General features: G+C 40.1%; 1 protein-coding gene across 1 annotated transcript in view; it reads right to left on the bottom strand.

Annotated features, from left to right (window-relative positions):
• smyd3 (SET and MYND domain containing 3) overlaps window positions 1-23,258 on the bottom strand; it is a 243,372-nt gene that overhangs the window by 201,841 nt on the left and 18,273 nt on the right. The window contains exons 2-4 of the mRNA XM_052496989.1: window positions 22,387-22,450; window positions 3,928-4,035; window positions 3,535-3,589 (exon numbers count right to left, since the gene is read on the bottom strand). Of these exons, the coding sequence (XP_052352949.1) occupies window positions 3,535-3,589; window positions 3,928-4,035; window positions 22,387-22,450 (227 nt within the window). The remainder of the gene's footprint in view (window positions 1-3,534; window positions 3,590-3,927; window positions 4,036-22,386; window positions 22,451-23,258) is intronic.

Raw genomic sequence — 23,258 nt, 5'->3', positions numbered from 1 at the left:
CCGGTCTAACAGGTTTCTGTTTAGTGACGATTGCTGAGTGCTGTTGGGGGTCTCAAGGAGCAGAGTTGGGAAACACCGGTCTAACAGGTTTCTGTTTAGTGACGAGTGCTGAGTGCTGTTGGGGGTCTCAAAGAGCAGAGTTGGGAAACACCGGTCTAACAGGTTTCTGTTTAGTGACGATTAAGTCCCTGCTACAGTGTTGTTTGTGGTGGGTAAATGAATATACGTGGCTCACCAGTCTACTGTAAACTCTACAGTCTGGGATAAAACAATTCAACGCTCATATATTTAGGAACACTTGAAAACATAAAATACACAAAGAATATATTATATACACATGAGACGATCAACAACCCAAACTGAGGAGCTGCAGTTCGTTAATCACAGTTTAATACACAGAACACACATAAATCAGGCCTATATGAAATGTACTTCAGCTATGGATATCACACGAGATTCTACATAGAAGACAAGATGGTCCTTCTGTAGCTCAGTTGGTAGAGCATGGCGCTTGTAACGCCAGGGTAGTGGGTTCGATTCCCGGGACCACCCATACGTAGAATGTATGCACACATGACTAAGTCGCTTTGGATAAAAGCGTCTGCTAAATGGCATATATTATATTATATTATAAGATGCACGACACAAATGACACTAGGAACTTGTCATAAACTTGAACTCTGAAATAGAAATGGAGCATACATCATACGATACATTCCATGACTCCTCAGATATGGTATTCTGTGCTGGGGGGGAAAAAAAATCTGGAATACTTAAGATCTCCTGAACATGAATAGTCACTCTCAAAGAGGTTTCGAAGCGACCATTGATTTCATACTGTACTGTGTTGCTCTGCCTGCTATCGATGTGGCTAGCTATACTCTGTTACGTCGGAGCTACTGATGTGGCTCCTGTTATATTTGTCATCCATCTTCTCATCTCAGATCTCATCTAGGTCTTCAATCAGGGCTGTGCATTTCATAACCAGGGGACAACCGTTAGGATTTACCCAAACATTTTACGTACATTTCTTTCTCTTAGTCAACATTTTCTTGATGATGTGCACCCCCCTGGAGAGATATGTGATGAAAGCGCTGTGGTACCAGAGTAATCTCTCCATTAGGAAATCCAACTGACTCTCCATTGCTGCGTGGGTGCTCTCCGCCAACGTGACATTACTGAAAATGCTTAAAGTAAAGTAAATCAGACCCCTTGACTTTATATTATATTTAGTTACATTACAGCCATATCATCTACAACTGATTAAATTGTGTTTTTCACTCATCAATCTGCACACAATAAATGTCAAAGCAAAAACAGGTTTGTAGAAATGTATTACAAATACAAAACTGAAATATCACATTTCCAAAAGTATTCAGACCATTTACTCTGTACTTTGTTGAAGCACCTTTGGCAGCGATTACGGCCTCGAGTAGTCTTGGGTCTGACGCCACAAGCTTGGCACACCTGTATTTGGTGGGTGTTTCTCCCATTCTTCTCTGCAGTTCCTCTCAAGCTCTGTCAGGATGGATGGGGAGAGTTGCTGCATAGCTATTTTCAGGTCTCTCCAGAGATGTTCGATCGAGTTAAAGTCTGGCTGTGTGCTTAGGGTTGTTGTCCTGTTGTTGTCAACAGGTTGTTGTCCTGTAGTCTCCCAGTCCCTGCCGCTGAAAATCATCCCCACAGCATGATGCTGCCACCACCATGCTTCAAGTGCCAGGTTTCCGCCAGACATGACGCTTGGCATTCAGGCCAAAGAGTTCAATCTTGGTTTCATCAGACCAGACAATATTGCTTCTCATGTACTGGTTCCTTTAGGCGCCTTTTGGCAAACTCCAAGCGGGCTGTCATGTGCCTTTTACTGAGGAGTGGCTTCCGTCTGTCCACTCTACCATAAAGGCCTGATTGGTGGAGTGCTGCAGAGATGGTTGTCACCTACCTGACCAAGGTCCTCTCTCCCGATTGGTAGTTTGGCCGGACGGCCAGCTCAGGAAAAGTCTTGGTGGTTCCAAACTTCTTCTATTTAAGAATGATGGAGGAGGCCACTGTGTTCTTGGGGAGCTTCAATGTTGCAGAAATGTTTTGTTACCCTTCCCCAGATCTGTGCCTCGACACAATCCTGTCTCGGAGCTCTATAGACAATTCCTTTGACCTCATGGCTTGGTTTTTGCTCTGACATGCACTGGAAGCACTTGAGCTCATTTTCGAGTCTCATCGCAAAGGGTCTGAATACTTACGTAAATAAGGTATTTCTGTTTTGTATTTGTAATACATTTGCAAACATTTCTAAAAACCTGTTTTCGCTTTGTCATTATGGGGTATTGTGTGTAGATTGATGAGGTAAACCATGTATTTAATACATTTTAGAATAAGGCTGTAACGAAACTAAATGTGGAAAACGGGAAGGGGTCTGAATACCTTCCGAATGCACTGTAACTGCACTTGTGTTGACGGATGTGTAATTGTATCTGCTGCTTTTGAATTGCATTTGTTCTAATGTGTAATTGTAAATGTATAGTGTTGTATTGAGACTGACCATGTTGATGTATTGTTCCTAGGGCAACCTTGTAAAATGAGACCCTGATCTCAATGGGTTTCCCCTGGTTAAATAAATAGTGGGGGAACAAAATGAAAAGAAAAATCTTCAAAAACCATAATCTAGTGGTGGTGCCTATTATTCTCCTTCCCTTTCCCTTCCTAGTGGTTTCCATAGTAGGTACTTGGAGGAGTCTCTCTGCCGCCATCTTAGTTTCTGATAATTACAAGTGAAATAACCTGGGTCCATTAATACTGGTTACGGTCACCGACAGACACCATACTGTTTCTATCATATACAGTATCTGCATGCTAGTCGACCAACATAGTCAAAACAGAGACTTCGTGATCACCATTATAATGAGAAGAATGCTTTGGTCACATCTGAGCTGTCTTGACCGCTTCCTGTATATTCCATGAGGAGTGATGCTCTGGTTATATTCCCATGTTGTGGGAAGCTGCTAGCTAGACTAAGAGACTGGAAGAGAGCCACAGGTTTTAGCCAGACAGATACAATTTCTCCTTCCGCCGCTACTACTGTCCACACTGTGTCTGACACTGTCCTCATCTTGTCTAAAGTCCCCGTTATGTCTTACACTGACCAAACTATGTCTGAAACTGTGTCTGGTACCATCTCAACTAGGTATGATGTCCCCAATATGTCTGACAATGTCCCTGTGTCTAATACTGTCCCCACTTTGTCACATCTAACCAACACCTGGTCCTGTAGCTGACGTTGTGTACTTAATCTGAGACCTGGGGACAACATGTAAACACCACCTGCAGATGCACGGCCATGTCCCACCCTGGCCAGGCTAGAAAGGACTTCTCCTGCTGTCTGAGTAGATGTTTGTGTCTGATAGATGAATGTAAAGAACTGTGGAGGAGATTGTGATTGACTCTGTATCTTTCCATATGTATATATGTTGTTTTGTTAGAAGAGGAAGGCAAAACAAAGTATTGAATGTCACTTTTGTAAGGGAGGTGGGAGAGACTTACGTGACTCATGCTCCTCTAAAGAACACAGCCCTGGAGAAGTCTGCAATGGACTCAACTAAAGGAAGAGAAGAGGGAGAGAGAGGGGGAGGAGGGAGAGAGATGTAGGAGGTAGAAGTGGTGGAAAAACAAAAGAGGAAAATGGTAAAAGTGTCAAACTAGACGAGATCAATTATTTATCACGAGAACCGTCTAAAAACGAAACAACCTTTCTCATCCAGGTCTGTTAACCCTAGTAAAGGGTTGGGCTCAATTCCATCTTCATTTTCTGTGAGGATTTTTCAACTTCTGAAATGAGTCTCAAATCACTTCCTGAAATGACTGGATTGAAAAAACGGATTGACCAGTCAATTCAGGACATTGAACCAATCGTTGAGCGAGTCAGGGGAGGCGTACCAATCTAAAGATGATCCTGGCTGCCAGACGGACAGAGTCAGTGGGGATTCTGGGATGGAGACTGCGGAGACATTTACACTCCCTCTTATGGTCCGACCATGCCCGTTTCTGGAGAGAAAACACATCATTAAAAACAGATTGTATTTGTGTTCATATGGGTAGAAAAGGTATAGGAATGGGACCAGTACAAACTGAAAAGGTATAGGAATGGGACCAGTACAAACTGAAAAGGTATAGGAATGGGACCAGTACAAACTGAAAAGGTATAGGAATGGGACCAGTACAAACTGAAAAGGTATAGGAATGGGACCAGTACAAACTGAAAAGGTATAGGAATGGGACCAGTACAAACTGAAAAGGTAAAAGGAATGGGACCAGTATAGGAATGGGACCAGTACAAACTGAAAAGGTATAGGAATGGGACCAGTACAAACTGAAAAGGTATAGGAATGGGACCAGTACAAACTGAAAAGGAAGGAATGGGACCAGTACAAACTGAAAAGGTATAGGAATGGGACCAGTACAAACTGAAAAGGTATAGGAATGGGACCAGTACAAACTGAAAAGGTATAGGAATGGGACCAGTACAAACTGAAAAGGTATAGGAATGGGACCAGTACAAACTGAAAAGGTATAGGAATGGGACCAGTACAAACTGAAAAGGTATAGGAATGGGACCAGTACAAACTGAAAAGGTATAGGAATGGGACCAGTACAAACTGAAAAGGTATAGGAATGGGACCAGTACAAACTGAAAAGGTATAGGAATGGGACCAGTACAAACTGAAAAGGTATAGGAATGGGACCAGTACAAACTGAAAAGGTATAGGAATGGGACCAGTACAAACTGAAAAGGTATAGGAATGGGACCAGTACAAACTGAAAAGGAATATAGGAAGGAATGGGACCAGTACAAACTGAAAAGGTATAGGAATGGGACCAGTACAAACTGAAAAGGTATAGGAATGGGACCAGTACAAACTGAAAAGGTATAGGAATGGGACCAGTACAAACTGAAAAGGTATAGGAATGGGACCAGTACAAACTGAAAAGGTATAGGAATGGGACCAGTACAAACTGAAAAGGTATAGGAATGGGACCAGTACAAACTGAAATAGGAATGGGACCAGTACAAACTGAAAAGGTATATGGGACCAGTACAAACTGAAAAGGTATAGGAATGGGACCAGTACAAACTGAAAAGGTATAGGAATGGGACCAGTACAAACTGAAAAGGTATAGGAATGGGACAAACTGAAAAGGTACAAACTGAAAAGGTATAGGAATGGGACAAACTGAAAAGGTATAGGAATGGGACAAACTGAAAAGGTATAGGAATGGGACAAACTGAAAAGGTATAGGAATGGGACAAACTGAAAAGGTATAGGAATGGGACAAACTGAAAAGGTATAGGAATGGGACAAACTGAAAAGGTATAGGAATGGGACAAACTGAAAAGGTATAGGAATGGGACAAACTGAAAAGGTATAGGACCAGTACAAACTGAAAAGGTATAGGACCAGTACAAACTGAAAAGGTATAGGACCAGTACAAACTGAAAAGGTATAGGACCAGTACAAACTGAAAAGGTATAGGACCAGTACAAACTGAAAAGGTATAGGACCAGTACAAACTGAAAAGGTATAGGACCAGTACAAACTGAAAAGGTATAGGACCAGTACAAACTGAAAAGGTAAGGACCAGTACAAACTGAAAAGGTATAGGACCAGTACAAACTGAAAAGGTATAGGACCAGTACAAACTGAAAAGGTATAGGACCAGTACAAACTGAAAAGGTATAGGACCAGTACAAACTGAAAAGGTATAGGACCAGTACAAACTGAAAAGGTATAGGACCAGTACAAACTGAAAAGGTATAGGACCAGTACAAACTGAAAAGGTATAGGACCAGTACAAACTGAAAAGGTATAGGACCAGTACAAACTGAAAAGGTATAGGACCAGTACAAACTGAAAAGGTATAGGACCAGTACAAACTGAAAAGGTATAGGAATGGGACCAGTACAAACTGAAAAGGTATAGGAATGGGACCAGTACAAACTGAAAAGGTATAGGAATGGGACCAGTACAAACTGAAAAGGTATAGGAATGGGACCAGTACAAACTGAAAAGGTATAGGAATGGGACCAGTACAAACTGAAAAGGTATAGGAATGGGACCAGTACAAACTGAAAAGGTATAGGAATGGGACCAGTACAAACTGAAAAGGTATAGGAATGGGACCAGTACAAACTGAAAAGGTATAGGAATGGGACCAGTACAAACTGAAAAGGTATAGGAATGGGACCAGTACAAACTGAAAAGGTATAGGAATGGGACCAGTACAAACTGAAAAGGTATAGGATGGGACCAGTACAAACTGAAAAGGTATAGGAATGGGACCAGTACAAACTGAAAAGGTATAGGAATGGGACCAGTACAAACTGAAAAGGTATAGGAATGGGACCAGTACAAACTGAAAAGGTATAGGAATGAAAAGGACCAGTAGTACAAACTGAAAAGGTATAGGACCAGTACAAACTGAAAAGGTATAGGACCAGTACAAACTGAAAAGGTACCAGTACAAACTGAAAAGGTATAGGACCAGTACAAACTGAAAAGGTATAGGACCAGTACAAACTGAAAAGGTATAGGACCAGTACAAACTGAAAAGGTATAGGACCAGTACAAACTGAAAAGGTATAGGACCAGTACAAACTGAAAAGGTATAGGACCAGTACAAACTGAAAAGGTATAGGACCAGTACAAACTGAAAAGGTATAGGAATGGGACCAGTACAAACTGAAAAGGTATAGGAATGGGACCAGTACAAACTGAAAAGGTATAGGAATGGGACCAGTACAAACTGAAAAGGTATAGGACCAGTACAAACTGAAAAGGTATAGGACCAGTACAAACTGAAAAGGAATAGGACCAGTACAAACTGAAAAGGTATAGGACCAGTACAAACTGAAAAGGTATAGGACCAGTACAAACTGAAAAGGTATAGGACCAGTACAAACTGAAAAGGTATAGGACCAGTACAAACTGAAAAGGTATAGGAATGGGACCAGTACAAACTGAAAAGGTATAGGACCATACAAACTGAAAAGGTATAGGACCAGTACAAACTGAAAAGGTATAGGACCAGTACAAACTGAAAAGGTATAGACCAGTACAAACTGAAAAGGTATAGGACCAGTATGAAAAGGTATAGGACCAGTACAAACTGAAAAGGTATAGGACCAGTACAAACTGAAAAGGTATAGGACCAGTACAAACTGAAAAGGTATAGGAATGGGACCAGTACAAACTGAAAAGGTATAGGACCAGTACAAACTGAAAAGGTATAGGACCAGTACAAACTGAAAAGTAGGACCAGTACAAACTGAAGGTATAGGACCAGTACAAACTGAAAAGGTATAGGACCAGTACAAACTGAAAAGGTATAGGACCAGTACAAACTGAAAAGGTATAGGACCAGTACAAACTGAAAAGGTATAGGACCAGTACAAACTGAAAAGGTATAGGACCAGTACAAACTGAAAAGGTATAGGACCAGACAAACTGAAAACTGAAAGGACCAGTACAAACTGAAAAGGTATAGGACCAGTACAAACTGAAAAGGTATAGGACCAGTACAAACTGAAAAGGTATAGGACCAGTACAAACTGAAAAGGTATAGGACCAGTACAAACTGAAAAGGTATAGGACCAGTACAAACTGAAAAGGTATAGGACCAGTACAAACTGAAAAGGTATAGGAATGGGACCAGTACAAACTGAAAAGGTATAGGAATGGGACCAGTACAAACTGAAAAGGTATAGGAATGGGACCAGTACAAACTGAAAAGGTATAGGAATGGGACCAGTACAAACTGAAAAGGTATAGGAATGACCAGTACAAACTGAAAAGGTATAGGAATGGGACCAGTACAAACTGAAAAGGTATAGGAATGGGACCAGTACAAACTGAAAAGGTATAGAATGGGACCAGTACAAACTGAAAAGGTATAGGAATGGGACCAGTACAAACTGAAAAGGTATAGGAATGGGACCAGTACAAACTGAAAAGACCAGGAATGGGACCAACAAACTGAAAAGGTATAGGAATGGGACCAGTACAAACTGAAAAGGTATAGGAATGGGACCAGTACAAACTGAAAAGGTATAGGAATGGGACCAGTACAAACTGAAAAGGTATAGGAATGGGACCAGTACAAACTGAAAAGGTATAGGAATGGGACCAGTACAAACTGAAAAGGTATAGGAATGGGACCAGTACAAACTGAAAAGGTATAGGAATGGGACCAGTACAAACTGAAAAGGTATAGGAATGGGACCAGTACAAACTGAAAAGGTATAGGAATGGGACCAGTACAAACTGAAAAGGTATAGGAATGGGACCAGTACAAACTGAAAAGGTATAGGAATGGGACCAGTACAAACTGAAAAGGTATAGGAATGGGACCAGTACAAACTGAAAAGGTATAGGAATGGGACCAGTACAAACTGAAAAGGTATAGGAATGGGACCAGTACAAACTGAAAAGGTATAATGGACCAGTACAAACTGAAAAGGTATAGGAATGGGACCAGTACAAACAAACTGAAAAGGTATAGGAATGGGACCAGTACAAACTGAAAAGGTATAGGAATGGGACCAGTACAAACTGAAAAGGTATAGGAATGGGACCAGTACAAACTGAAAAGGTATAGGAATGGGACCAGTACAAACTGAAAAGGTACCAACAAACTGAAAAGGTATAGGAATGGGACCAGTACAAACTGAAAAGGTATAGGAATGGGACCAGTACAAACTGAAAAGTACAAACTGAAAAGGTATAGGAATGGGACCAGTACAAACTGAAAAGGTATAGGAATGGGACCAGTACAAACTGAAAAGGTATAGGAATGGGACCAGTACAAACTGAAAAGGTATAGGAATGGGACCAGTACAAACTGAAAAGGTATAGGAATGGGACCAGTACAAACTGAAAAGGTATAATGGGACCAGTACAAACTGAAAAGGTATAGGAATGGGACCAGTACAAACTGAAAAGGTATAGGAATGGGACCAGTACAAACTGAAAAGGTATAGGAATGGGACCAGTACAAACTGAAAAGGTATAGGAATGGGACCAGTACAAACTGAAAAGGTATAGGAATGGGACCAGTACAAACTGAAAAGGTATAGGAATGGGACCAGTACAAACTGAAAAGGTATAGGAATGGGACCAGTACAAACTGAAAATAGGTATAGGAATGGGACCAGTACAAACTGAAAAGGTATAGGAATGGGACCAGTACAAACTGAAAAGGTATAGGAATGGGACCAGTACAAACTGAAAAGGTATAGGAATGGGACCAGTAAAAGGTATAGGAATGGGACCAGTACAAACTGAAAAGGTATAGGAATGGGACCAGTACAAACTGAAAAGGTATAGGAATGGGACCAGTACAAACTGAAAAGGTATAGGAATGGGACCAGTACAAACTGAAAAGGTATAGGAATGGGACCAGTACAAACTGAAAAGGTATAGGAATGGGACCAGACAAACTGAAAAGGTATAGGAATGGGACCAGTACAAACTGAAAAGGTATAGGAATGGGACCAGTACAAACTGAAAAGGTATAGGAATGGGACCAGTACAAACTGAAAAGGTATAGGAATGGGACCAGTACAAACTGAAATAGGAATGGGACCAGTACAAACTGAAAAGGTATAGGAATGGGACCAGTACAAACTGAAAAGGTATAGGAATGGGACCAGTACAAACTGAAAAGGTATAGGAATGGGACCAGTACAAACTGAAAAGGTATAGGAATGGGACCAGTACAAACTGAAAAGGTATAGGAATGGGACCAGTACAAACTGAAAAGGTATAGGGACCAGTACAAACTGAAAAGGTATAGGAATGGGACCAGTACAAACTGAAAAGGTATAGGAATGGGACCAGTACAAACTGAAAAGGTATAGGAATGGGACCAGTACAAACTGAAAATAGGTACCAGTACAAACTGAAAAGGTATAGGAATGGGACCAGTACAAACTGAAAAGGTATAGGAATGGGACCAGTACAAACTGAAAAGGTATAGGAATGGGACCAGTACAAACTGAAAAGGTATAGGAATGGGACCAGTACAAACTGAAAAGGTATAGGAATGGGAAGTACAAACTGAAAAGGACCAGTACAAACTGAAAAGGTATAGGAATGGGACCAGTACAAACTGAAAAGGTATAGGAATGGGACCAGTACAAACTGAAAAGGTATAGGAATGGGACCAGTACAAACTGAAAAGGTATAGGAATGGGACCAGTACAAACTGAAAAGGTATAGGAATGGGACCAGTACAAACTGAAAAGGTATAGGAATGGGACCAGTACAAACTGAAAAGGTATAGGAATGGGACCAGTACAAACTGAAAAGGTATAGGAATGGGACAAACTGAAAAGGTATAGGAATGGGACAAACTGAAAAGGTATAGGAATGGGACAAACTGAAAAGGTATAGGAATGGGACCAGTACAAACTGAAAAGGTATAGGAATGGGACCAGTACAAACTGAAAAGGTATAGGAATGGGACCAGTACAAACTGAAAAGGTATAGGAATGGGACCAGTACAAACTGAAAAGGTATAGGAATGGGACCAGTACAAACTGAAAAGGTATAGGAATGGGACCAGTACAAACTGAAAAGGTATAGGAATGGGACCAGTACAAACTGAAAAGGTATAGGAATGGGACCAGTACAAACTGAAAAGGTATAGGAATGGGACCAGTACAAACTGAAAAGGTATAGGAATGGGACCAGTACAAACTGAAAAGGTATAGGAATGGGACCAGTACAAACTGAAAAGGTATAGGAATGGGACCAGTACAAACTGAAAATAGGAATAGGACCAGTACAAACTGGGTACCAGTACAAACTGAAAAGGTATAGGAATGGGACCAGTACAAACTGAAAAGGTATAGGAATGGGACCAGTACAAACTGAAAAGGTATAGGAATGGGACCAGTACAAACTGAAAAGGTATAGGAATATAGGAATGGGACCAGTACAAACTGAAAAGGTATAGGAATGGGACCAGTACAAACTGGACCAGTACAAACTGAAAAGGTATAGGAATGGGACCAGTACAAACTGAAAAGGTATAGGAATGGGACCAGTACAAACTGAAAAGGTATAGGAATGGGACCAGTACAAACTGAAAAGGTATAGGAATGGGACCAGTACAAACTGAAAAGGTATAGGAATGGGACCAGTACAAACTGAAAAGGTATAGGAATGGGACCAGTACAAACTGAAAAGGTATAGGAATGGGACCAGTACAAACTGAAAAGGTATAGGAATGGGACCAGTACAAACTGAAAAGGTATAGGAATGGGTACAAACTGAAAAGGTACCAGTACAAACTGAAAAGGTATAGGAATGGGACCAGTACAAACTGAAAAGGTATAGGAATGGGACCAGTACAAACTGAAAAGGTATAGGAATGGGACCAGTACAAACTGAAAAGGTATAGGAATGGGACCAGTACAAACTGAAAAGGTATAGGAATGGGACCAGTACAAACTGAAAAGGTATAGGAATGGGACCAGTACAAACTGAAAAGGTATAGGAATGGACCAGTACAAACTGAAAAGGTATAGGAATGGGACCAAACTGAAAAGGTACCAACAAACTGAAAAGGTATAGGAATGGGACCAGTACAAACTGAAAAGGTATAGGAATGGGACCAGTACAAACTGAAAAGGTATAGGAATGGGACCAGTACAAACTGAAAAGGTATAGGAATGGGACCAGTACAAACTGAAAAGGTATAGGAATGGGACCAGTACAAACTGAAAAGGTATAGGAATGGGACCAGTACAAACTGAAAAGGTATAGGAATGGGACCAGTACAAACTGAAAAGGTATAGGAATGGGACCAGTACAAACTGAAAAGGTATAGGAATAGGACCAGTACAAACTGAAAAGGTATAGGAATAGGACCAGTACAAACTGAAAAGGTATAGGAATAGGACCAGTACAAACTGAAAAGGTATAGGAATAGGACCAGTACAAACTGAAAAGGTATAGGAATAGGACCAGTACAAACTGAAAAGGTATAGGAATAGGACCAGTACAAACTGAAAAGGACCAGTATAGGAATGGGACCAGTACAAACTGAAAAGGTATAGGAATGGGACCAGTACAAACTGAAAAGGTATAGGACCAGTACAAACTGAAAAGGTAGTACCAACAAACTGAAAAGGTATAGGAATGGGACCAGTACAAACTGAAAAGGTATATAGGAATGGGACCAGTACAAACTGAAAAGGTATAGGAATGGGACCAGTACAAACTGAAAAGGTATAGGAATGGGACCAGTACAAACTGAAAAGGTATAGGAATAGGACCAGTACAAACTGAAAAGGTATAGGAATGGGACCAGTACAAACTGAAAAGGTATAGGAATGGGACCAGTACAAACTGAAAAGGTATAGGAATGGGACCAGTACAAACTGAAAAGGTATAGGTACCAGTACAAACTGGAAAGGTATAGGAATGGGACCAGTACAAACTGAAAAGGTATAGGAATGGACCAGTACAAACTGAAAAGGTATAGGAATAGGACCAGTACAAACTGAAAAGGTATAGGAATAGGACCAGTACAAACTGAAAAGGTATAGGAATAGGACCAGTACAAACTGAAAAGGTATAGGAATAGGACCAGTACAAACTGAAAAGGTATAGGAATGGGACCAGTACAAACTGAAAAGGTATAGGAATAGGACCAGTACAAACTGAAAAGGTATAGGAATAGGACCAGTACAAACTGAAAAGGTATAGGAATAGGACCAGTACAAACTGAAAAGGTATAGGAATAGGACCAGTACAAACTGAAAAGGTATAGGAATAGGACCAGTACAAACTGAAAAGGTATAGGAATAGGACCAGTACAAACTGAAAAGGTATAGGAATACAAACTGGGACCAGTACAAACTGAAAAGGTATAGGAATAGGACCAGTACAAACTGAAAAGGTATAGGAATAGGACCAGTACAAACTGAAAAGGTATAGGAATACCAGTACAAACTGAAAAGGTAAGGAATAGGACCAGTACAAACTGAAAAGGTATAGGAATAGGACCAGTACAAACTGAAAAGGTATAGGAATAGGACCAGTACAAACTGAAAAGGTATAGGAATAGGACCAGTACAAACTGAAAAGGTATAGGAATAGGACCAGTACAAACTGAAAAGGTATAGGAATAGGACCAGTACAAACTGAAAAGGTATAGGAATAGGACCAGTACAAACTGAAAAGGTATAGGAATAGGACCAGTACAAACTGAAAAGGTATAGGAATAGGACCAGTACAAACTGAAAAGGTATAGGAATAGGACCAGTACAAACTGAAAAGGTATAGGAATGGACCAACAAACTGAAAAGAGGTATAGGAATGGGACCAGTACAAACTGAAAAGGTATAGGAATGGGACCAGTACAAACTGAAAAGGTATAGGAATGGGACCAGTACAAACTGAAAAGTATAGGAATGGACCAGTACAAACTGAAAAGGTATAGGAATGGGACCAGTACAAACTGAAAAGGTATAGGAATAGGACCAGTACAAACTGAAAAGGGACCAGTACAAACTGAAAAGGTATAGGAATAGGACCATACAAACTGAAAAGGACCAGTACAAACTGAAAAGGTATAGGAATGGGACCAGTACAAACTGAAAAGGTATAGGAATGGGACCAGTACAAACTGAAAAGGTATAGGAATGGGACCAGTACAAACTGAAAAGGTATAGGAATGGGACCAGTACAAACTGAAAAGGTATAGGAATGGGACCAGTACAAACTGAAAAGGTACAAACTGAAAAGGTATAGGAATAGGACCAGTACAAACTGAAAAGGTATAGGAATACCAGTACAAACTGAAAAGGTAGAAAAGTATAGGAATGGGACCAGTACAAACTGAAAAGGTATAGGAATGGGACCAGTACAAACTGAAAAGGTATAGGAATGGGACCAGTACAAACTGAAAAGGTATAGGAATGGGACCAGTACAAACTGAAAAGGTATAGGAATGGGACCAGTACAAACTGAAAAGGTATAGGAATGGGACCAGTACAAACTGAAAAGGTATAGGAATGGGACCAGTACAAACTGAAAAGGTATAGGAATGGGACCAGTACAAACTGAAAAGGTATAGGAATGGGACCAGTACAAACTGAAAAGGTATAGGAATGGGACCAGTACAAACTGAAAAACTGAAAAGGTATAGGAATGGGACCAGTACAAACTGAAAAGGTATAGGAATGGGACCAGTACAAACTGAAAAGGTATAGGAATGGGACCAGTACAAACTGAAAAGGTATAGGAATGGGACCAGTACAAACTGAAAAGGTATAGGAATGGGACCAGTACAAACTGAAAAGGTATAGGAATGGGACCAGTACAAACTGAAAAGGTATAGGAATGGGACCAGTACAAACTGAAAAGGTATAGGAATGGGACCAGTACAAACTGAAAAGGTATAGGTATAGGAATGGGACCAGTACAAACTGAAAAGGTATAGGAATGGGACCAGTACAAACTGAAAAGGTATAGGAATGGGACCAGTACAAACTGAAAAGGTATAGGAATGGGACAAACTGAAAAGGTACAAACTGAAAAAGGTATAGGAATACAAACTGAAAAGGTATAGGAATGGGACCAGTACAAACTGAAAAGGTATAGGAATGGGACCAGTACAAACTGAAAAGGTATAGGAATGGGACCAGTACAAACTGAAAAGGTATAGGAATGGGACCAGTACAAACTGAAAATAGGAATGGTATAGGAATGGGACCAGTACAAACTGAAAAGGTATAGGAATGGGACCAGTACAAACTGAAAAGGTATAGGAATGGGACCAGTACAAACTGAAAAGGTATAGGAATGGGACCAGTACAAACTGAAAAGGTATAGGAATGGGAAAAAACTGAAAAGGTAGGAATGGGACCAGTACAAACTGAAAAGGTATAGGAATGGGACCAGTACAAACTGAAAAGGTATAGGAATGGGACCAGTACAAACTGAAAAGGTATAGGAATGGGACCAGTACAAACTGAAAAGGTATAGGAATGGGACCAGTACAAACTGAAAAGGTATAGGAATGGGACCAGTACAAACTGAAAAGGTATAGGAATGGGACCAGTACAAACTGAAAAGGTATAGGAATGGGACCAGTACAAACTGAAAAGGTATAGGAATGGGACCAGTACAAACTGAAAAGGTATAGGAATGGGACCAGTACAAACTGAAAAGGTATAGGAATGGGACCAGTACAAACTGAAAAGGTATAGGAATGGGACCAGTACAAACTGAAAAGGTATAGGAATGGGACCAGTACAAACTGAAAAGGTATAGGAATGGGACCAGTACAAACTGAAAAGGTATAGGAATGGGACCAGTACAAACTGAAAAGGTATAGGAATGGGACCAGTACAAACTGAAAAGGTATAGGAATGGGACCAGTACAAACTGAAAAGGTATAGGTACAAACTGAAAAGGAATAGGAATGGGACCAGTACAAACTGAAAAGGTATAGGAATGGGACCAGTACAAACTGAAAAGGTATAGGAATGGGACCAGTACAAACTGAAAAGGTATAGGAATGGGACCAGTACAAACTGAAAAGGTATAGGAATGGGACCAGTACAAACTGAAAAGGTATAGGAATGGGACCAGTACAAACTGAAAAGGTATAGGAATGGGACCAGTACAAACTGAAAAGGTATAGGAATGGGACCAGTACAAACTGAAAAGGTATAGGAATGGGACCAGTACAAACTGAAAAGGTATAGGAATGGGACCAGTACAAACTAAAAGGTATAGGAATGGGACAAAACTGAAAAGGTATAGGAATGGGACCAGTACAAACTGAAAAGGTATAGGAATGGGACCAGTACAAACTGAAAAGGTATAGGAATGGGACCAGTACAAACTGAAAAGGTATAGGAATGGGACCAGTACAAACTGAAAAGGTATAGGAATGGGACCAGTACAAACTGAAAAGGTATAGGAATGGGACCAGTACAAACTGAAAAGGTATAGGAATGGGACCAGTACAAACTGAAAAGGTATAGGAATGGGACCAGTACAAACTGAAAAGGTATAGGAATGGGACCAGTACAAACTGAAAAGGTATAGGAATGGGACCAGTACAAACTGAAAAAACTGGTATAGGAATGGGACCAGTACAAACTGAAAAGGTATAGGAATGGGACCAGAAAAGGTATAGGAATGGGACCAGTACAAACTGAAAAGGTATAGGAATGGGACCAGTACAAACTGAAAAGGTATAGGAATGGGACCAGTACAAACTGAAAAGGTATAGGAATGGGACCAGTACAAACTGAAAAGGTATAGGAATGGGACCAGTACAAACTGAAAAGGTATAGGAATGGGACCAGTACAAACTGAAAAGGTATAGGAATGGGACCAGTACAAACTGAAAAGGTATAGGAATGGGACCAGTACAAACTGAAAAGGTATAGGAATGGGACCAGTACAAACTGAAAAGGTATAGGGGGACCAGTACAAACTGAAAAGGTATAGGAATGGGACCAGTACAAACTGAAAAGGTATAGGAATGGGACCAGTACAAACTGAAAAGGTATAGGAATGGGACCAGTACAAACTGAAAAGGTATAATGGAATACAAACTGAAAAGACCAGTACAAACTGAAAAGGTATAGGAATGGGACCAGTACAAACTGAAAAGGTATAGGAATGGGACCAGTACAAACTGAAAAGGTATAGGAATGGGACCAGTACAAACTGAAAAGGTATAGGAATGGGACCAGTAAAACTGAAAAGGTATAGGAATGGGACCAGTACAAACTGAAAAGGTATAGGTAATGGGACCAGTACAAACTGAAAAGGTATAGGAATGGGACCAGTACAAACTGAAAAGGTATAGGAATGGGACCAGTACAAACTGAAAAGGTATAGGAATGGGACCAGTACAAACTGAAAAGGTATAGGAATGGGACCAGTACAAACTGAAAAGGTATAGGAATGGGACCAGTACAAACTGAAAAGGTATAGGAATGGGACCAGTACAAACTGAAAAGGTATAGGAATGGGACCAGTACAAACTGAAAAGGTATAGGAATGGGACCAGTACAAACTGAAAAGAATGGGACCAGTACAAACTGAAAAGGTATAGGAATGGGACCAGTACAAACTGAAAAGGTATAGGAATGGGACCAGTACAAACTGAAAAGGTATAGGAATGGGACCAGTACAAACTGAAAAGGTATAGGAATGGGACCAGTACAAACTGAAAAGGTATAGGAATGGGACCAGTACAAACTGAAAAGGTATAGGAATGGGACCAGTACAAACTGAAAAGGTATAGGAATGGGACCAGTACAAACTGAAAAGGTATAGGAATGGGACCAGTACAAACTGAAAAGGTATAGGAATGGGACCAGTACAAACTGAAAAGGTATAGGAATGGGACCAGTACAAACTGAAAAGGTATAGGAATGGGACCAGTACAAACTGAAAAGGTATAGGAATGGGACCAGTACAAACTGAAAAGGTATAGGAATGGGACCAGTACAAACTGAAAAGGTATAGGAATGGGACCAAAAACTGAAAAGGTATAGGAATGGGACCAGTACAAACTGAAAAGGGACAAACTGAAAAGGTATAGGAATGGGACAGTACAAACTGAAAAGGTATAGGAATGGGACCAGTACAAACTGAAAAGGTATAGGAATGGGACCAGTACAAACTGGAAAAGGTATAGGAATGGGACCAGTACAAACTGAAAAGGTATAGGAATGGGACCAGTACAAACTGAAAAGGTATAGGAATGGGACCAGTACAAACTGAAAAGGTATAGGAATGGGACCAGTACAAACTGAAAAGGTAGGAATGGGACCATAAACTGGACCAGTACAAACTGAAAAGGTATAGGAATGGGACCAGTACAAACTGAAAAGGTATAGGAATGGGACCAGTACAAACTGAAAAGGTATAGGAATGGGACCAGTACAAACTGAAAAGGTATAGGAATGGGACCAGTACAAACTGAAAAGGTATAGGAATGGGAATAGTACAAACTGAAAAGGTATAGGAATGGGACCAGTACAAACTGAAAAGGTATAGGAATGGGACCAGTACAAACTGAAAAGGTATAGGAATGGGACCAGTACAAACTGAAAAGGTATAGGAATGGGACCAGTACAAACTGAAAAGGTATAGGAAGGAATGGGACCAGTACAAACTGAAAAGGTATAGGAATGGGACCAGTACAAACTGAAAAGGTATAGGAATAGGACCAGTACAAACTGAAAAGGTATAGGAATGGGACCAGTACAAACTGAAAAGGTATAGGAATAGGACCAGTACAAACTGAAAAGGTATAGGAATGGGACCAGTACAAACTGAAAAGGTATAGGAATAGGACCAGTACAAACTGAAAAGGTATAGGAATAGGACCAGTACAAACTGAAAAGGTATAGGAATGGGACCAGTACAAACTGAAAAGGTATAGGAATGGGACCAGTACAAACTGAAAAGGTATAGGAATGGGACCAGTACAAACTGAAAAGGTATAGGAATGGGACCAGTACAAACTGAAAAGGTATAGGAATGGGACCAGTACAAACTGAAAAGGTATAGGAATAGGACCAGTACAAACTGAAAAGGTATAGGAATACAAACTGAAAAGGTATAGGAATGGGACCAGTACAAACTGAAAAGGTATAGGAATAGGACCAGTACAAACTGAAAAGGTATAGGAATAGGACCAGTACAAACTGAAAAGGTATAGGAATAGGACCAGTACAAACTGAAAAGGTATAGGAATAGGACCAGTACAAACTGAAAAGGTATAGGAATAGGACCAGTACAAACTGAAAAGGTATAGGAATAGGACCAGTACAAACTGAAAAGGTATAGGAATAGGACCAGTACAAACTGAAAAGGTATAGGAATAGGACCAGTACAAACTGAAAAGGTATAGGAATAGGACCAGTACAAACTGAAAAGGTATAGGAATAGGACCAGTACAAACTGAAAAGGTATAGGAATAGGACCAGTACAAACTGAAAAGGAATATAGGAAAAGGTATAGGAATAGGACCAGTACAAACTGAAAAGGTATAGGAATAGGACCAGTACAAACTGAAAAGGTATAGGAATAGGACCAGTACAAACTGAAAAGGTATAGGAATAGGACCAGTACAAACTGAAAAGGTATAGGAATAGGACCAGTACAAACTGAAAAGGTATAGGAATAGGACCAGTACAAACTGAAAAGGTATATATAGTACAAACTGAAAAGGTATAGGAATAGGACCAGTACAAACTGAAAAGGTATAGGAATAGGACCAGTACAAACTGAAAAGGTATAGGAATAGGACCAGTACAAACTGAAAAGATATAGGAATAGGACCAGTACAAACTGAAAAGATATAGGAATAGGACCAGTACAAACTGAAAAGGTATAGGAATAGGACCAGTACAAACTGAAAAGGTATAGGAATAGGACCAGTACAAACTGAAAAGGTATAGGAATAGGACCAGTACAAACTGAAAAGGTATAGGAATAGGACCAGTACAAACTGAAAAGGTATAGGTATACAAACTGAAAAGGTATAGGAATAGGACCAGTACAAACTGAAAAGGTATAGGAATAGGACCAGTACAAACTGAAAAGGGAATAGGACCAGTACAAACTGAAAAGGTATAGGAATAGGACCAGTACAAACTGAAAAGGTAGGACCAGTACAAACTGAAAAGAAGGAATAGGACCAGTACAAACTGAAAAGGTATAGGAATAGGACCAGTACAAACTGAAAAGATATAGGAATAGGACCAGTACAAACTGAAAAGATATAGGAATAGGACCAGTACAAACTGAAAAGATATAGGAATAGGACCAGTACAAACTGAAAAGGTATAGGAATAGGACCAGTACAAACTGAAAAGGTATAGGAATAGGACCAGTACAAACTGAAAAGATATAGGAATAGGACCAGTACAAACTGAAAAGGTATAGGAATAGGACCAGTACAAACTGAAAAGGTATAGGAATAGGACCAGTACAAACTGAAAAGGTATAGGAATAGGACCAGTACAAACTGAAAAGATAGGACCAGTACAAACTGAAAAGGTATAGGAATAGGACCAGTACAAAAGGTATAGGAAAGGACCAGTACAAACTGAAAAGGTATAGGAATAGGACCAGTACAAACTGAAAAGATATAGGAATAGGACCAGTACAAACTGAAAAGGTATAGGAATAGGAATAGAAAAGACCAGTACAAACTGAAAAGGTATAGGAATAGGACCAGTACAAACTGAAAAGGTATAGGAATAGGACCAGTACAAACTGAAAAGGTATAGGAATAGGACCAGTACAAACTGAAAAGGTATAGGAATAGGACCAGTACAAACTGAAAAGGTATAGGAATAGGACCAGTACAAACTGAAAAGATATAGGAATAGGACCAGTACAAACTGAAAAGGTATAGGAATAGGAATACAAACTGAAAAGACCAGTACAAACTGAAAAGATATAGGAATAGGACCAAAAGTACAAAAACTGAAAAGGTATAGGAATAGGACCAGTACAAACTGAAAAGGTATAGGAATAGGACCAGTACAAACTGAAAAGGTATAGGAATAGGACCAGTACAAACTGAAAAGATATAGGAATAGGACCAGTACAAACTGAAAAGATATAGGAATAGGACCAGTACAAACTGAAAAGATATAGGAATAGGACCAGTACAAACTGAAAAGATATAGGAATAGGACCAGTACAAACTGAAAAGGTATAGGAATAGGACCAGTACAAACTGAAAAGGTATAGGAATAGGACCAGTACAAACTGAAAAGGTATAGGAATAGGACCAGTACAAACTGAAAAGATATAGGAATAGGACCAGTACAAACTGAAAAGATATAGGAATAGGACCAGTACAAACTGAAAAGATATAGGAATAGGACCAGTACAAACTGAAAAGATATAGGAATAGGACCAGTACAAACTGAAAAGATATAGGAATAGGACCAGTACAAACTGAAAAGATATAGGAATAGGACCAGTACAAACTGAAAAGGTATAGGAATAGGACCAGTACAAACTGAAAAGGTATAGGAATAGGACCAGTACAAACTGAAAAGATATAGGAATAGGACCAGTACAAACTGAAAAGGTATAGGAATAGGACCAGTACAAACTGAAAAGATATAGGAATAGGACCAGTACAAACTGAAAAGATATAGGAATAGGACCAGTACAAACTGAAAAGGTATAGGAATAGGACCAGTACAAACTGAAAAGATATAGGAATAGGACCAGTACAAACTGAAAAGGTATAGGAATAGGACCAGTACAAACTGAAAAGATATAGGAATAGGACCAGTACAAACTGAAAAGGTATAGGAATAGGACCAGTACAAACTGAAAAGATATAGGAATAGGACCAGTACAAACTGAAAAGATATAGGAATAGGACCAGTACAAACTGAAAAGGTATAGGAATAGGACCAGTACAAACTGAAAAGGCATCGAGAGAATTGGAGAAAAACTGAAGGGAAAAAATTCTTGAAAATAAAAGTTAAGGCAACGTGAAGTGGAAGAGAGGGGAAACATTGTGTGCACTTTACAAACACACACAGGCAGATGTGCATGAGTGTGCATGTGTGTATGGCTGTGTGCGTGCATGCGTGTGTGAGTGAGTGAGTGGGTTGGGAAGTCAGAGGCGTTTGTTAGCGGGAAATCAGAGGTGAATGGTGACATGTCATATCAGAGAGGAGTGGAGGAGGCTACACTAGGGTTAGGGGTTACCCTATCAGTATAAGGTCACAGTTGGGGGGATAAAAAGAACATGTCAAATTTCGATAGGACCTCGTGTGCAATTGACCAATAAAGTGACCTTAAATGTAAAGGTTAGCGTCGATGTGAAAGAAAGATGGCTAAAAGGTGAATATACCGTGTTGGCTTGAGATCTGTGCATGTCAGATTCTAATTTACACAGAAGCAGTGTTTGCACTATACAAGACTTCTGTTGATTTCAATTTCGGTGCAACAGGGGCTGGATGTTGCTTTGCACCATGCCTGGAAATACTCTAGGGGAAACACTGCCCAGAAGGATGAGATAGATGAGCACACACACATTTGTCACTAACGCACACCTGTTGCGTAATGGAAACCAGTTTATATGGGGAGCAGCAGTGGACAGCATTGTGTCATTCATTTCATTAGGTGACATCATGTGCTGATGAAGGAATTAGGTCAGTCTCAGATGTTACACTGCACACACACACATCCCTAGGTCTATTGTTCCCCTACAATAGGGTTATTTCTTTCACATCCATCTTCCCTTTCTTTAGGTACTTGAATGAGTGGAAACAGCAATGGACAAAATGAGAGAACTTCTAGTTGGGCTGCTTACCTGGCAGGCGACGTCACAATACCGCGCTACCTTACACTGAGAACATCTCAGGAGGGTTTCACGCCTAAAGAGACAGAGAGAGAGCGTGGGAGACAGAGAGAGAGAGATGGAGGGGAGAGGTAGACCGAGAGAGAGAAACAACATTAACTCACAGTTGATTTGGGGAGTTTTTCCCTCTGAGGCAGTGCCCCAAATACAGTGCCTTCAGAAAGTATTCGTCACACCCCTTGACTTTTTCCACATTGTTGGGGTACAGCCTGGATTTTAAATTGAGATTTGTAGTCACTGGCATGCACCATAATGTCAAAGTGGAATTGTTTGACATTATTACAAATTCATTAAAAGAATAAAAGCTTAAGTAACTATGCAAATGTTTACTCATGAACTTATTGAGGCTTTCCATAACAAATGGGTGAAATACTATTGACTCAAGACGTCAATAGTACTAAACCCCTTTGTTATGGAAAGCCTAAATAATACCTTGCAAAGGCGACCTATTGAATATCTATACAACCAGTCACTACAAAGATAAAGGCCTCCTTCCTAACTCAGTTGCCAGAGAGGAAGGAAACCACAACGAGGTCAACGGTGATTTTAAAACAGTTTGCGTAATGGCTGTGATAAGAGATAACTGAGGATGGATCAAAAACATTGTAGTTACTCCACAATAGTAAACTAACTGACAGAGTGAAAAGAAGGAAGCCTGTACAGAATAAAAAATATTCCAAAACATGTGTCCTGTTTGCAACAAGGCACTAAAGTAATACTGCAAAAAATGTGGCAAAGCAATTCACTTTTTGTTCTGAATAAAAAAAGTGATATGTTTGGGGCAAATCCAATACTACATATTGCAGAGTACCACCATATTTATT

Source organism: Oncorhynchus keta, chromosome 35, assembly GCF_023373465.1.
Source record: "Oncorhynchus keta strain PuntledgeMale-10-30-2019 chromosome 35, Oket_V2, whole genome shotgun sequence".
NCBI classification, from domain to species: domain Eukaryota; kingdom Metazoa; phylum Chordata; class Actinopteri; order Salmoniformes; family Salmonidae; genus Oncorhynchus; species Oncorhynchus keta.
Note: the sequence above shows the minus strand (reverse complement) of the source record. Positions and strands in the feature narration are given on the sequence as shown.